The sequence below is a fragment of the Armigeres subalbatus genome, chromosome 3, assembly GCF_024139115.2.
Source record: "Armigeres subalbatus isolate Guangzhou_Male chromosome 3, GZ_Asu_2, whole genome shotgun sequence".
In the NCBI taxonomy this organism is placed as follows: domain Eukaryota; kingdom Metazoa; phylum Arthropoda; class Insecta; order Diptera; family Culicidae; genus Armigeres; species Armigeres subalbatus.
Window position 1 is genome coordinate 133309994 of NC_085141.1, and position 17394 is coordinate 133327387.

General features: G+C 38.5%; 1 protein-coding gene across 2 annotated transcripts; it reads left to right on the plus strand.

Moving 5' to 3' along the window:
* Positions 1 to 225: 225 nt before the first annotated feature.
* Positions 226 to 15211, plus strand: LOC134224995 (ankyrin repeat domain-containing protein 27-like). Of its 2 annotated transcripts, none has more exons than XM_062704720.1 (4): positions 226 to 550; positions 634 to 747; positions 811 to 1825; positions 13356 to 15211. In XM_062704720.1, the coding sequence occupies exons 3-4, from the start codon at positions 814 to 816 to the stop codon at positions 15044 to 15046; spliced, it is 2703 nt and encodes a 900-aa protein (XP_062560704.1). In that variant the 5' UTR covers positions 226 to 550; positions 634 to 747; positions 811 to 813; the 3' UTR covers positions 15047 to 15211. The 2 variants fall into 2 exon arrangements, with proteins under 2 accessions (XP_062560704.1, XP_062560703.1); XM_062704719.1 differs by having other exon boundaries at positions 647 to 747.
* The last annotated feature ends 2183 nt before the right edge of the window (positions 15212 to 17394 follow it).

Here is a 17394-nt window from a genome sequence, read left to right on the forward strand (position 1 = left end):
AGTTCATTAGCAAGGGGCTGCAACTAAAAACGTGGGCGTTGTTGGAAGGGTACAAAATAAAATTATATTGACGGCTTTGTAGCGACGTACCTATAGTAAATCGCATCATACAGCTGCTGACCCGAAATTTATTCCTCATACTCTACTTCCATCGGTCTGTCACAAGCGTCACGAGTGCATACAGCTGATCACGAACCATGACTTTATTTTTGCTTTGTGAAACTCTGTCAATTTCCACCAGTTCAGTACGCACACTCCTATACGCAAACCGAGCATATCACAATCCTTAGGCACGTAAAAACATTAGTCTAGCACGTTATTAAATCATCGTTATCAGCAATATAGCTAGACATAAGTAAGGTGGTGCATTTGAAGTTCAAGTTAGAGGACTGAAAGCATTATAGGCAGAAACGATGATTGCACGAGCAAAGCGAATGCCTTTCTTCGATGTAGGCTTGGCATAGACATATGATGCAAAATAACATTGCTGTATGGTATAAGGAGGAAATCTAGTGTAGTTGTAGTACGATTGCACACTCTACATCGTCAGGTAAGCGAGTGAAGTCAAAGTGAAAGAACGTAGCACAAAGCACAAAGATGACTTAGAAATGTTTTTGTAGTTACTGAGTCTAGATATCAATTTCAGATCGCTGGTTTTTGTAGTTCTTTGGTTTTCGGTGGGGACAGTCGGATTTGTGAGCATTGTACAATGTGACTTTCTTCGTCAAAGGAAGAAAATAAAAAGCGGTAAGCTAATGGATTCAATAATAATTTACGATTGGAGAACTACTAATGATGTACGCTCGATAGACAATGGACATGCATTACGATGAAGACATTTCGAAAAACCCTTTTTATCGAAAGCTTCAAAGTGATCATCAAATCTTCCTGGAAACGGCGCCTATCGAAGGATGGATTATCTGTGTGCCTCGTAGTGGAACCATCAATGACAGATGCCTAGCGGATCAAGAGTTTCTTCTCGCTCAAATACTTGTTCCGAATGAAGAGCTTCCGGAGACGCATTTTACCAATCTGAGCTGTGCCGATATACGCCTTAATGGGCGTCAACTGGTCACTGGCGGGTTGAAAGCAACTATTCTTTTCGAAGAGGTGTTCTACACTAATGGACTGAAATACAAAGTATGGTGTGTTGAACGACCGCTATGTGATACTCGCCGTTATGGAGTTATAATCGAAGACGATTTCGGCAGCCTTACAACCATCAGAAAGCTACAAGACGCAGTGGAATTCATTCGATCAGTAGCAAAGCCACGATATGTGTTTTCCAAAATCGATTCGGCAGTACAAAGCTTCACCAAATGCAGATCTGATTTCAGCAAATGGAATCTCAAACAGTACAAAGAAGATGTTAAAAAGTTATACATAAATTGTTTAGATATTATGCTACAAAACCGCAAACTGAAAGATCGATGCCAGAAAGATGCCCATCTGAAACGCAATGTCAAACTTGCCGTAGAGACATACATGATGGACAAGTTATATGACCATGTTGCAGATGTGATCAACGTATGTCTAGGAGATCAGGTTGAATCCTTCAACAAAACGATTCGTAACCTGTCGGACATTCACATCACCGAGATGAACCTGAAACGAAGCTACACTGACGTAATCCCCGCGGTCAAGAAGGAACTGTTGCGGATCGACGATTGTCGCACAGCTATTGATAAGAGCGCTTGTTTGAGGAAAGCTTTCGAGATTATTGCCCGCGAACGCGCCACTTTGGTGAAGCACGGTGTTGACCCAAACCTGATGGCGACGATGGACGATATAATCCCATTGTTGATATTCGTTATCACGAAAACGGGTGAGTAATAATGCACACTATATAGGTACAATGTTTGTAGCGGATATTGCGATGCAAATCGCATTGAACAATCGTAGCGTTTATAACAGTCACATAATATTGTCAGCACTAGTTTCTAGTGAAAGTAAAGTCAGAATCAGCGAATATAAAACTAACAATGCCAGTGAGAGCGACATTGTCGTCTGTTAGGATGGAACTCAACTTCAACAAGCGATTGTTCCAAACTACAACAGACAATGATTATCTGCAAGACATCTTAGAAAGTACCTGATTCTCTATGAGATTTTGGTTTAAAAATTGATTAGTTGTGAATTTTAAGACCAAAGCATTGCCACATGATTTGCTTTTGAAATATTCATATACCTAAACCACAGTTTGTCACCATTATTTGTTTCAGTAAAAATAAAACGCAATATACTTTCTTTATACTCTGCATATAGGGACAAAGACATTTTCACTGACCTTTTTTGTTTGGGCAATAGGGGTAGCGGAGGAAAAGTGAACAGGCGGGCGCGGGGAAAGTGGGTAACAGCTTGTTTATCCCATATTTATTGATTTCTGAAATTTTTTTTTTTTCATGTAACACCATGATTTAAGCATTTCATGCTCTACCAGCTATTTTAAATCATGAAATAACTACTTAACAGCTAGATTTTAGTCAAAACACTGTGGCATTTAAGCCATGAAAACTCTGAGTTAGTTCTAAACGAAAATATTGTTTACATTGTTCATTAGGCTTGTTACGAAGCGGTACTAGTTGATGTAAAATAGCTTTTTTATTTTTATTTTTCTCTGGGTTCAGGTGTGATTTGAAAAACATGTAACAATGGGGGTAAATTGGTCATGTCGTCTAAGGGTAAAGTGAGCAATGTTCTGACAGAGAAATAGAGAGGAACTAGCTCAAATTTTACCCTGAATCGATTCGGTTGACAGTGGGATCATTTATAAATCAGATTTAGACTGTGTAGAAGGAAGTGAATAGAAGGGAGATCTGGTCATTTACGCTCCATACACAGTATCGTACAATTTATACATTTGTAAGCGAATATTTCCATAAACTGCACCACGTTCACGTAAACGGCCATATCACAGATGTTTGTCATCCGATCTGTGATATCAACATATCAATCAACTCAGTAAAAGCTCTAGTTTCTGTAAAAAAAATATAATTAGGGCCAATATTTCACCCATGTAAATAATATAGGGGCACAAAAACTTGCATTTTTGACATGATCTCAAACAATCAATTTCTTTTGCGTTCAGAACATGATTTTGAACCAGTTTTTCAAAACTAGATGAATTTCCTGTCGAACTCTTCCAAAACCAAAGAAACCGGTTGATATTTTACAGAGTCAAATGAATTTTGATAACATTTTGCCAGCCCTTTCATTTTGTTCAACCTCGGATCGTCTGCTTGTCTGTGATAAAACGAAGAATTATCGCCAGCAAAAGATGTTCCGGACAGCGACGACAGCGACAATGTGTATCTTGTAACTAAAATATCTTTTTATAGACACCATAGATTCCATAGACGAGCGCAGGCACGGTTGGGTCATTTCGATTAAGTGTGTTTTTTCCACTTTTTCACAGTGTACCACGCGAATTTGACGTCACACGCTACGTTGCTTGGATTGTAACATTTTGAAAATTATTATAAATATGTATTTGTTTTAAAATATTTTAACCGACTTATTTGCATTATTCACAAGATGGTTTACTTTTCCACCAACTGACCATTTTACCCCGCCCAAAACAAAATTGAAGTATTTTGAACTAATTATTAATGATCAAAATAAATAACATATTTAAATTTTTTTTTTTAATTTTTTCAGAACGGGCTTTGATAACCAATACGATAAGCATTGACACACCTGCATTGAACAATGCAACATCTTGATAGCCACTTGATAAACAACAGCAGTTTTTAGAGTCTCCAATTTACCCCCACCGCACCACCCCTACACATAGGGGCCCTCCTTAGCCTAGCGGTAAGACGCGCGGCTACAAAGGAAGATCAAACAAGACCATGCTGAGGGTGGCTGGGTTCGATTCCCGGTGCCGGTCTGGCCAATTTTCGGATTGGAAATTGTCTCGATTTCCCTAGGCATGAAAGTATCATCGTGTTAGTCTCATACGAATGCAAAAATGGTATCTTGGCTTAGAAACCTCGCAGTTACTAACTGTGGAAGTGCTGAATGAACAGTAAGCTTTTTTAAATTTATTTTTTTAATAAGAATTTTTTTTTTTATAGAATTTGAAGCATAATACGATAAATTGTTACGTAGTGTAAAGTTTAAATTATTACATAGAAACCAAAAAATTTAGAAAAAAAATAGAGTTTATTTTACTGGTTGTAGGTTGTTTGGCCTAAAGTCTTATTTATTATCAGACTAAGGACAGAGTGGCCTGTGCTGCACATAAAAGACTTCTCCATTCAACTCGGTCCATGGCTGCACTTCGCCAACCATGCAGTCTGCGGAGGGTCCGCAAATCGTCCTCCACCTGATCGATCCACCTTACCTGCTGTGCACCTCGCCTCTTGTTCCCGTCGGATCGTTGTCGAGAACCATTTTCACCGAATTACTGTCCGACCTTCTGGCTACGTGCCCGGCCCACCGCAATCTTCCGATTTTCGCGGTGTGAACGATGGATGGTTCTCCCAAAAGCTGATGCAACTCGTGGTTCATTCGCCTCCTCCACGTACCGTCCGCCATCTGCACCCCACCATAGATGGTACGCAACACTTTCCTTTCAAAAACTCCCAGTGCGCGTTGGTCCTCCACGAGCATCGTCCAGGTTTCCTGTCCGTAGAGAACTACCGGTCTTCTAAACGTTTTGTAGATAGCCAGTTTGGTACGGCGGCGAACTCTATTCGAGCGGAGCGTCTTGCGGAGTCCAAAGTACATACGATTTCTAGCCACTATGCGCCTCCGAATTTCTCTGCTGGTATCGTTATCGGCGGTCACCAGTGAGCCCAAGTACACGAATTCTTCAACCACCTCGATTTCGTCACCACCGATAGAAACTCGTGGTGGGTGGCTTACATTGACCTCTCTTGAGCCTCTTCCTATCATGTACTTCGTCTTCGACGTGTTGATGACTAGTCCAATCCGTTTAGCTTCGCTTTTCAATCTGATGTAGGCTTCCTCCATCCTCTCAAAGTTACGTGCCATGATATCAATGTCGTCGGCGAAACCAAATAATTGGACGGACTTCGTGAAAATCATAAAGTCGTTTGGCATAATTTAAAAAATGTAAATATTTGTTTGTCTTTATATTTGAAAATGTTGATATTTTTGCCTTTCTCGTATATTTTAATGCTACATTTGAAAATCCACATTACTGTTATTGGTGTAAAATAACATTTACCGATAGCTTTCGTCAGTCTCATATGATTAAAATGTGAAAAATGGAGTATTAAATAAAAGTCGGATTTTGGACAACTACTGCTTTTTAATTTATTTTAAAATATTATGAATCAATATTCTATATGTAGTTTGAATGTCATGAATATTATTGTTTTAATACAATAAAAGATTATGGTGATAACTTTAAAATATTTTTCTAACTTCTTATACGGAGAATGAAAATTACGCTTCAAAATTTTGAAATTTCCACACCAATAAAATTGTGTCACAAGGTGCCCCGTTTCGCAAGTGCGTTCGTTTTGTTTTTTTCTTGTAATCTTGTAATCTTGTAATATCAACGCACCCTCTGACCATAGCCTATCTGCGTTGTATTTAAATACCGCTGAGCGATACGTCTACTGGGCAACACGTCCGGTGTGCACTGCACTAAGATCTCCTTAGATGCAACCGGACCGAGATCTTACTTAAGGCTCCCAAGGGTCCGTTCCGTTGTGATATGTTGCCATAAAATAGAGATATATGCACTTGCTTTTCTAATCTACGGGAATATTTAAATTTACTAATGATATTGATTAGTGACAAGTAAATTCATTCATCGATCAGATTAGAACGAGCTCAGTGCAATTAAAATATAAACGCAATACTTATCTGCAATTCACAGAAGATGTTGGGATTGTCCTTGAAGTAATCACGTTGTGAACACAGACTTCCTGTATTGACGGTGGTTGTTATGAATATGAATACCACTGCTGATACCGGAACAATAAGATTTTCTTCATCACTGGTCGTCTGAAAGAATTGGGCCGCTTTCACTCGCCGGCCCGCAAAACATTAGTAAGTAATTAATCTTACTACAAAGACAAAAATACAGTTCTAATAATTCTGTCTTATTAATTAATCACACATGCCCATCTGATACTCAACTTAACCAAAAACATATCCTCAATACTTAATAAAATGATAACTGTATATAGTTTCTATTATTGTCCATATATACCTACTATTCAATCTAGGATTCCAAATCGGATAAATTAATTCAGTTGCTAACTAAAAGCTTATCCTCAACGCTTTGGCTGTCAATAGTCTCCACAATATGCACCTTAAAGGTTATAACTTTGTTCAATCCTACATCTGTTTATATTAAAACTCAATCCTAACTGCCCCGAAACCGCTTTCAACACATAACTGCCCCGAGCACAGCCACTACATGCGACCCACAGGACCCCAATCGAGGACGACCTACACTATACCGTTGTGAGCTTACACCCTCTCCTGGGCTGTGCGACGCTGAAAACATGCTCCTAACGTTTGATGCCTAAAAATAAAAATAATTAAACTAATTACACTAAATCTTACACTTTTGATCGAACCCGGTTGACATTCGCGTTAAACAATGTGTTCCATGAGTGCTGATCACTCATGATAACGCCCCGAATCGGCGAATAAAATTCAGTTTAACGCAGAGTTTAAACCCTCTCTTGCGCTAAGTAATGCTGAAAACCTAACTTCTAGGAATTCGATTCGTAGAAACAAATTATACTGAAATTGGTGCGTGGCAAAATAAGTTATACTATTAGCTAATTTAGTTAAACCCTGACTACCCCACATTATACTGGCCCGTTTGGAGTCATCCAGTGGCACTTGGTCTTAGCATTCGTTTTCTTTTTAAATTCTATAACAATTCACCACGCTTACCCCCATATTAGTAATATGTAGAACGAATGCTTGACTATTCCCAACAAACATTCACTAGTTGAACAAACATCAGTGTGATGATTTAATTCAGCGCTGTATTGAATTATGTCTGTACTATTTCTTATCATAACTTCTGTTCAAGCTTTGTTCACACAATTCTGGCGAAGTTATACAACTACATCATCTCATTTTGAAAAACAACTTTATTAACTGATTCGTTAAACCTTTAATAAGCATTTTACTAAGCCTCAATTCAGCTACATGTGAATTCTTCGAAAATAATAACGCATAGAAGGTAACATCAGTAAGATCTCCAATGAACGTATTTTGAAGCAATTGCTATTTTCATATATGTAATCATTTTAAAATTTTCCTAAATCGGGTCTCGTACTGCTGTCATTTGATCATCCGCCGGTAACGTTGTCATCCGCGCCATCCTTGATTTGTTAGATATGGCTCACTCAGTGCATAACATAAATAATCTTATTGCTGAATATGAATCATAATTGGACTCTTATTCAATAAGTCGATCTGTCAAACTACAGTTTGTTAATAACTGTACAATTTTTTATTTCAACCATTGTTCAACCAGTCATAACCATCGCACACTAGGAAAAATACGTAAAAATAATGTCGATAAACGATAAAATAAAATCCGTCCCCAATGCTATTTATGAATTTATGAAAATAAAATCAATGTATATTCGGCCTTCCTCAGAATCTTTTGATAATCGGTTGCGATATGATTGTCAAATGCTAAGATAATTTCAATTATTTCGCCGCAATAGAGATCAACATCCATTCGATAATATTGGGATTCCACACATCAAAGATTCAATAATTTTCCGATGTTATTCAACGGCGTTATGTCCGGCTTTTAGTAAATTTAGTTCCGCATGAATGCATGATTTTTTTTATTGCTCCAGCAGGTTTGTTCGTTATAATCTCCGACAGTTTAATAAATCACGAAAATAAAAAGCATGTCATGAAAATAAATCATTATTTTTCTATAAATCAAATTTCCCAGATCTAGAACCCAGATTTTCTCTCAAACTGAAAAAGCATGTTTTTCCCACTGTGCGATAGATTAGATAAATTTGAAATCCAATGGTTAAGAAGGACAAAGGTTAAGAAGGATGGCTAATGCCTGCTTATTAACTTACTATTCAAACTCAATTCGACCACCCTTTCAGAGCATCACATCATAGTCGAACAGAGAACTTTAAAAATCATTAGTTCAGTACATTGTTAAACTTCCCCAATGTGCTGAAATGTGATAAAACGAAAACGTAAGTTCGACTTCAAATAAAGGTAGTAAACAAATAAATATGCCATGTCGAATATTAGTTACATTAAATGCTGAAATGAAATCTGTCTAGCAAATTATTCAGCATCCATTTTATTCAGCTACAAAGATCACAAATAAACAATAATTCAACCTAGATGCTTATTTGTAGCTTGTCGTTGTTTGTTGGGTTACTATACTAAGTATAGTAAAAGACCGGAAGTAATAATTGGGCCAGCCACCACCGTTCCAGCCACCAGCCACCAGTGCGTTCGTTCCGTTTTTTTCACCCAAATTATCTGGTCAGTCTAGAATGTAGCATTTGTGGATTTAGGCATTAATGCTGCAATACTATTGCAATTGAAGCGCTTCACAATCACTGAGAATATTTCCACATTTGAAAAGCTCGCCAATATACCAGCACGAAACAAAAACTACCTAAATCTATTGTCCATCAGCACAAAGAGTGGTAATGGCCATTTACATGCGTTATTCTGTAACAAACACCGTAGTTGCAGTTTTCATAGTACATAGTGATAAACATTCGAAAAATATGTCAAATTCCGAAAGTGATTTTCTCGGGTTTTCCGACGACGAAATGGGACCACCACAGTGGCGTAGCCACAGGGGGGCGGATTTTGACATAACCACACCCCCCCCCCCCAAGACAAAACCTTAAGAAAAAAATTTTTTTTTCGAATTTTTTTTTCGGAAAACAATACACAAAACTATTTTTTTTTTTTTCGGAAAACAATACTGGCTACGCCACTGTACCACCATGTGAGTCTTCGTCGTCCATCAGAGAATCGTCGTCGTCGTCGTTGTTGCCGTTGATCGAAGCTATTGAGCCAAGTACGACAAAAAATGAATATGTTGCTACATCGCGTTCTGGAAGCATTCTTCCAGATGATCCAGGAGAAGGTCCTGCCGGGTTATCAAATTCAAACACTTCGAGCTCGGTGGAATTTGTGAAAAGCTAAAAAAATGCGATTTGCCAGTGTCGCAAGGGCACATTTTTTACAAAAGCAGAGGACCGGTAAGTAAAATGAACGCACGTGGGTATGAAGGTATGAACATAACTCTATCATGTATATGTAAACACATGTGTCGCATAATTAATTTTCATTATATTTTTAGATCGACGGTACGTTGTATTGGGAATGCAGATTCCGAAGCCACCGCAACCGTCCGTAACGAAAGAAATTCGTGGAAAGCAAGAAGTTGTTTCTGTCACCGAGCACAACCATGGTCCAGATCCAGTTGCTGTAGCTAAAATGAAGTACCGGAATGCATTGGAAAGAAGAACAATGGAGGATTCCAGTGGCTCCGTGAAACTGATGCGACTAGAATTAGCAAAACATCCTACTTCTGTTCAAACACGGTTGAACACAAATGCCCAACGTAAACAAGTTGAAAGAGTTCGTCACGGACTGCGAAGCGCTGAAAAAGAGCCACAGGATTTGGAAGACTTGATTATACCAGACCGTTATAAAACCACCATTAGCAACAATATTGCTGATTGTGTAGAAGGCGAGGATCGTATTTTGATTTTCGGTACCGTTTTGCTGCGAATTGCCGGACGCTTCGAAAGCCGGAAACTTCAATTGTTATTTGACTTTATTTACCATCTCAACAAGTATTTCTTGGGTTATCAGTGCAGGGAACGATTCTTAGACTTGAAACCATTTATCAAATGTAAGTAATCCGTGATCTGTGGTAAAAACTTGTAAAAGTTGAAGGCATGTCATAATCAACGGTGAATTTCGTTTTTCTGAGAATGCTGCTCAACTTTACTCACTCAACATTAGAAAAACTAAGCTCATATTTTCTATATTCTATCATTTGCCCATATACCCGTTATTAGTAATTTATAACCATAGTATGATAGCACTCTTAGTCATGAATTAGAGAAATTGCTTGGGAATTCATAGTTTTATAATTTTTATTACATTTTCTGTATGTCCGGACTTCGAGGCAAGTTTTTACAATTGCTTCGATTTCCGGACATGCTGAAATGATGTTAAATAACTGTTAATCAGTTAAGTTAATTTAAATCAAATGATTCGTAATGAGTAAGCGTTGTTGCAAGTTCATTAAATTTGAGTTGCTACACCCTAAAAGGAACATTGCTTGCTCTCAGCTTATCGATATATACTTATACACATATTGTAAATGATATCACTTTATTAATTGTACACAAGTAGCAAAACTTGCCTTCAGTTTCTAGTGAAAGGTTGTCTTCAAATGTATTTTTTAACCATTCACTTTTTTGTAGAAAAAAAAAAACAAGTTCGTAAAATTAGCTTTTTAACAGAATTGTATAAAAAGACACGTTGTGAACGACACCCGCCAAATAAAAAACTCAACTTTTCTCGGACACGCCCGCATGAATTCAATTGTTCAATCACTCCTTTCAATCCTTGATTTCTAATAGCAAAGTGAAACGGATTTCAAAAGACACATAAATTCCACTAATGTCTTTATTTCGAAGTATATCTTAACAATAATAAGATAATGCATAATTTTAATTCTCCGATGTTCATCCCATCAAAAACAAAAAAATTAAAAGGTGTTTGATTTATTTATTATTTTTGTGTTTTTTCCGCAGTTGATGAAAAATCGACGAATTTGGTGCCGTATTTCTTTGCTTCGCGATGAGAGGAACATATATTCAGTGAGATGGAAATCGAGACAGTTCCCTCTATCATATTTATTTCTGGTATTATTGATCTACTTTGAAAGGGGAGAGGGGGGAGATTCTATGAAATTATTAGATTCCCATTGTTGCAATGCAGTTAAATGATCCCGCTTGGTTTCAAAGGCTGCTTTTTGGTAGCTGGTCAATCTCAGAGCAGAAACTTCGGATGATACACACAACCGGGGGATGCCAGATTTCCATACAAATCTGTATAGAAACCATACTTTACGGATTTATATTAATCGAGAAATATGAATGCTTTATGCTAGCTGTCTTTGAACGGATTAAATTGGCTATTTGAGAATCAATATAGGCCAAACTCGAGGTGTCCGGAAATTCGAAGCAAAATTGTCCGGTATTTGAAGCATCCCTTATACTGTGTCCGGATTTCGAATCAAGCGATGCTCAATGTTTTCGATTATATTAGCTATTTCATGCATACAAAATGTCATTTTCAGTACACTACAGCAAATTTGATAAGTTAATCTTGACAGGGTGTGTTATCACTCAGTGTCAGGTACTTAATTCCGTTTGAAATATTGAAATGAAAATTCATCAGTGCTTAGGTGTCCGGACTTCGAGTCAAAACGGTAGTAACGAAAACTTGAAGCGATTGTCGAAGGCTGACGCTACATTCTATACTGTACCAGGGATAGTCCGATAGCTACTAACCATTCATGGCAGTTGTGCGTCCAGTCACCAACACGTATTCCCAGCCATCTATGCATAGATGACCTCCAAGAGTGAAACATTGTACAGAAAACTATTGACATTAATCGCTGAAAAAGCGGAACACTTGGAACTTGATCTGGATCCACCCGTAGTCTTATCAGACTTTGATAAGGCCATTATCAACCCATGTCAAGCGGAGTTTCGACAAATTTATTCAAGTATATCCAACAGAACAACCTACAGAACGCATTTGCAAGCGATGAAGCTTTTAAGAGTATCCAACCCAGCCAGCGGAAAGAATACCAGATGCTTTTTCTGAGCTTAAAAAATCAACGCCAGCGCAGCTCAATGAATTTATGTGCTTATGTGCTTGGACGGATCAGAAAAATGGTAAAAAAAAGACGAGTTGCGAGATTAGCACCAAACTACCAACCACCTACGCTGCAGTCTATCTATTCGAATATTCTCGAGAATATTCCAAGAACTACCAATTAAATTGAAAGATGGCATTCCCGAAGGAACAAAGTGGTAGGGAGCTCTGTTAGTATGTTTACAATGTTGGAAGAATTTCGTATAGAAGAAAATTACAATAATGAACAAATTCTATTTCTGGAACTACTAGTAAGCAGATGAAAGCTGCCAGCATTCTCAACGATGAAGCTTTGTAGAAAATTGTCATAAATTTCGGTAAATATACAGAAGAAGATTGTATTATAGCGATCTCCATATATTTGAATCCCAAACCACAAACTAATTAATTGAGAGCCGAAGAAGTTATTATTTTAATAAAATCAACATGAATACATATTTAATGGATTTTTATTAATACCCAGACTATAATGTACTATTTTGAATTTTATAGTTTTGATTCGTTGACATCGTATAGGAAACATACAATCTTTACACCCCCATATATTTTGGTAAGAAATCGTAAAAAAAATGAACAACCCACCCCCTTTTGCGTTATATGAATGAAATATGTTTTATTTATATGGATGGTAAGAAAATACTAAGCCCCCCTTTCCCATATAAATGCTTACGTAATTAGTGTACGGCTTTGTTTGATTTCTGCATTTTTAAGCCCCAAACGTAATACAACGGAACGGCGACGGAAACGGAAAATTTGACAGAAAATATATGGGCTAACTGTCAAATTTTCCCTTTCCGTTGCCGTTCCGTTGTATTGCGTTTGGGGCTTTACACTCCTTGGTCAGGATAGATTGACGAACATATGATTGTGTTTTAAATTGAATCTACTGCAATAATGAAACTTTCCTTTTTTGATGCCCTAAAATATAACATATTTATAAACCTGATTAATCCACCTAGCGGTAATGGCGCCTTTAAAAAAACATTACTTTTGAGCCCATATCTGACCGAATTTCAAACCGTCGAATGTAACTTGTTGCGAGTAAAATCCGATAAGAGTACCTATGTGCTAAAAAATGAGTGAGTTTTGCGCACATACATACATACACACGCACACACAGACGACACCTCAGTTCGTCAAGCTAAGTCGATTGGTATATACCACTATGGATCTTCAAGTTTTAGAGTAATCCTATAATATCCTTTACGTACACTTAGTGTAGGAAAAAGCCAAGAGCAGTGATAGAAAGTTTGCAATGTTCTCTACATATACAGTTTTATTATAAGCATATTCAACATACCTATTCAGTTTGATTTGATCAAAATTTGCAATGCGTTGCGCACTTGGTTTACGCAGATGCAGAATTCTGTACTTATTTATTTTCAACATATTGAACAGTTTAAAACATCAGCTAACTCCTCTCTTTCATATTCTTCAAACAGGTCTCACAAACTGGATAATGAATATGACGTTTCTCAAAGAATTTCAACTAAGCGAAGCAACATCACAAATATCAAAAGATAAATATGGCCAAAACACGTATCTTATAACGACTTTAGAGGCAGTCATTGTCTACATCAGTTGCTGCAGTATCGAGCGATCCCAACGCTTAGGAATAGACCTGATGTCGTGCGAGGATATACAACTGAAGAAATATGCTGAAATGAGCTTCAAAAATGCGGATCAATTCCTAAACTATCTGTTTGCCTTGATGAAAAACAACGAAGAAGACGACATACTGAGTATATTCCAGGACTTCAACAATACAAGCGTGTCTTTACTTGAATGTGCCAACAAAAAGTGTCATCCTCTGTGTAGCTGTATAAGATGTGAATCGTTACCTTATCAGCCACACATTGACGATCGTAACCATAATGGATTGGCCGCAATCCATCTCGCAGCTACTCTCGGAAGTCCAAAATTGCTCACCCTCATTCTGAATCTCAAACCGAATGTGGATGCGGTGGATGCAAAGAATTGGACTGCTCTGCACTATGCGGCGGCAAATGGTCATCAAAATCTGCTTCTATTGCTTCTCCATTCCGGAATCAACATCAATAGCACGAGTAACGATCAACACACATCGCTTCATTTAGCTTGTCTAAACGGCCACAGTGGATGTGTGAAAGCTTTGCTATACTTTTCAGAGCACATGAAAATACATGTTGATATCGATGCACAAACGAAGCTTGGACAAACTGCGCTGCATTATGCCGCTAAATGGGGGTTTTCTGATATCGTAGAAACACTGTTGGAACACTCTGCTACGGTGAACGTAACGAATCGTGTAGGTGCAACTCCCGCTAAATATGCTCATAATTCTAAGATCATGAAAATGTTGAAGGATGCACATGCAGAAGAGCTGAAGCGACGGCAATCCTCTGATTGCTGTCCTGTTGGCAACGAGAACTATGTCCTAATCTCCGATGATGACCTTTTGGACGACGAAGTCTTTCTGGAATACCGCAACATTGATGAAATGAAGCGGATCGATAAGGCAGTGAGCGCAATAGCCGCATACGATACCAAGTTGGCTTGCTATTACTTGGGCCTGGAAGTCTTCCCATCATCCCCTTTGATTAACAACCTACAACCGAAAGACTACTCTTCCGAAAAAATATGCCATCCGCTTTGTACCTGCCAACGATGTCTGAACGACTCTGCAGACTTCTACACTCTCCTGAGAAAGCCATTCACTTCGCAATCGATTGCACCCATCAAGATCAACCTCAACGTCACCAATGGAGACGGCTGCACCGCGTTGCATATAGCAGCCATCAGCGGCAATTTAGACATGATCAACATATTGCTAGATCATCGGGCCAGCGTCATTGTTAGGAACAAATCCGGTTGCACGGCGTTGCATCTAGCTTGCCGCGAGCGTCGGCTGAACGTGATCAAGCTGCTCATTAGTCGCTGCCGCAGCGAAGACATTGTTGACCTGAAGGACTGTCGTGGAGACACTCCACTGCACTACGCAGTCGAGCAGAATCAACTACGAATCGTGGAGATTTTGCTTAGTGCCAAAGCGGATAAGAGTCTGCGGAACCTGGCCGGCCAGCGACCGATCGACATTGCTCGAGAGCGACTCTTTTTTAATGTGATCAATGTGTTGGAGAGGAAATGGTATTGAGAGCGTCTGCGGCACCGGAACCTATCATCACCAATGTATATCTAATTTATTGCAACTGAAACATATCTGTTTCAACGTTCTACTTAAAAATATTAGTCTTGAACCTGTTTAACGTTACTTATAGTGCGAAATTTATTAATATATAATAATAAGTACAAAAGCTGATTCTTTGTTTTTCATTTAGAGAGGATGGATTTGAGTGACCTAATAGAGAAATCCAGAATAATGTTAAAAAATGGATAACATTCGTCCAACGAAGGAAAAGGAATTCCGAATAGGCGGTGTAGGGTATATGGCTCAAACGGTATATTGTTCATAGTTTGTTACATCAACAGACGACTGTATAGGTAGAATTATACGGTTTGAACATATCGAAAAATGTAAATAAGTCGCACTGCCTCTAAGAACCTGTATGGACACAGTGAGTTGCTATTGGCTCTGTATTGAGCCCAGTGAACTTGGTAGACCAATTGGTATCAACTCCTGAATGATTTTGAGAGCTTAAAACATCTAGTTCGGAGATAACTAGATCTAAAATCATGCACATGGCCTCTAAGGGCCTGTATGGACACCATGGGTTGCTATCGGCTTCGTATTGAGCCCAGTAGGCCAATTGGCCTCAACTACAGAATGATTTGGAGAACATCTGGTAATATATGGACACCACGGGTTGCTATCGGCTTTGTATTGAGCCCAGTAGACTTGGTAGACCAATTGATCTGAACATCTAAACCATAAACCATGCGCAATGCCTCTAAGAGGCCGTTTGGATACCATGGGTTGCTATTGGCTCTGTATTGAGAACTAGCCTAAGTAGACCAATTGGTCTCATCTTCAGAATTATTTGGAAAACTTAGAATATTTGGATTGGACATAGCGAAATCGTAAATCATGCGCATGGCCTTTAAGGGCATTTATGGACACCATGGGATACTATTGGTTTTCTGCCAAGCGGGATTGACCTGGTAGACTGAAGTTCTGAACTGTAGAGTGGTTTGGAGAACCTAGATTACAGAATGTAGGTGTGACCGATCAACAATCAGAGGTAGTTTCATGTCAAAGACGAGGTACATGATAGGAAGATGCTCAAGCGAGGGCTATCTTTGCCACTTACCATGAGTATCTATCAGTGGTGACGAAATCGAAGTGGTTGAAGAATTCATGTACTTGTACTCATTGATAACAGCCGAAAATGATACCAGCAGACACTGTTACCGTATAAGGTAACAATAAGCCTACGAACTGACAATACCCCAACTATATTGCATCATAAAAACACAGTACTAAACCAGAAATGTGAGACTTTGCATGTACAGGGGTTAGACAAAAAGGTTGAGATAGGCAAAATTTTGTCAATGTTCAAATCAGCATAACTTTGGGTAGAAAAATCCGATTTCGATAAAATTGGGACCATCGGACGTGGAAACTCTTCTAGTATACTTTCCCCATGCAAAATCAGTGATAGATCCTTGGCCACCGGAGATGTTCCGGGTTTTCCAAGGGTATGTTAAAAATGCATTTTTTCTTCTGCTTGTTATTTTATGTGACGTTTACTGCCATAATGTTTTATGCTTTCCCCAGAAACTAGAACTAATATGCTGGCCAATGCTAGCTGCAGATTCAAAATACATTAGGTATACGCAGAGATATGACCATTTTCGTGAAAAAGGTACCGAATTGGCCATACACCCTGAATAAATGTCACTTTCGCAGAACATCCGGAACATGTTACAAATTGGCCAGAGAGTCTAACAGTCCTCAAAATATATCTTTAATAAAGATCCTATATTCATCGTCTTGGGAAAACATGAATTTTGACACCCACATATGCATGATTCCAGATGGTGCCAAAACCGGCTCCTCCTGGAAGGCCCTTGGAACCTGCTATAAGGGTGGCAGTGGACACTATCATTTTGGAAATGTTTCTGTAGTCATCGTCTCGCAAAGCCATAAATTTAGATACTCATATTTGCATTATTCCGATGTCTTATCATTTCATCATGTTCCCGGGACCGTTTTTACAAAATTGGCCATATCTCTGCGTAGTTTTGATCGATTCTCGATCTACAGCCACCATTGGTCAGCATATTAGTTCTAGTTTCTGGTGAAAGCATAAAACATGATGGCAGTAAACGTCACATAAAATGACAAGCAGAAGTAAAAATGCATTTTTAACATTCCCTTGGAAAACCCGGAACATCTCCGGTGGCCAAGGACCTGTCTCAGATTTTGCATGCGGATAGTGTACTAGAAGAGTTTCCGCATCCGATGGTTCCAATTTTGTCAAAATCGGATCATTCTACGCAAAGTTATACTGACTTGAACTTCGACAAAATTTTGCCTATCTC

Coding starts and splice junctions, on each gene's coding strand:
- LOC134224995 (XM_062704720.1), top strand. CDS start 814: ATGGACATGCATTACGATGAAGACATTTCGAAAAACCCTTTTTATCGA. Junction 1,826..13,355: donor ATTCGTTATCACGAAAACGG/GTGAGTAATAAT, acceptor TTCTTCAAACAG/GTCTCACAAACTGGATAATG.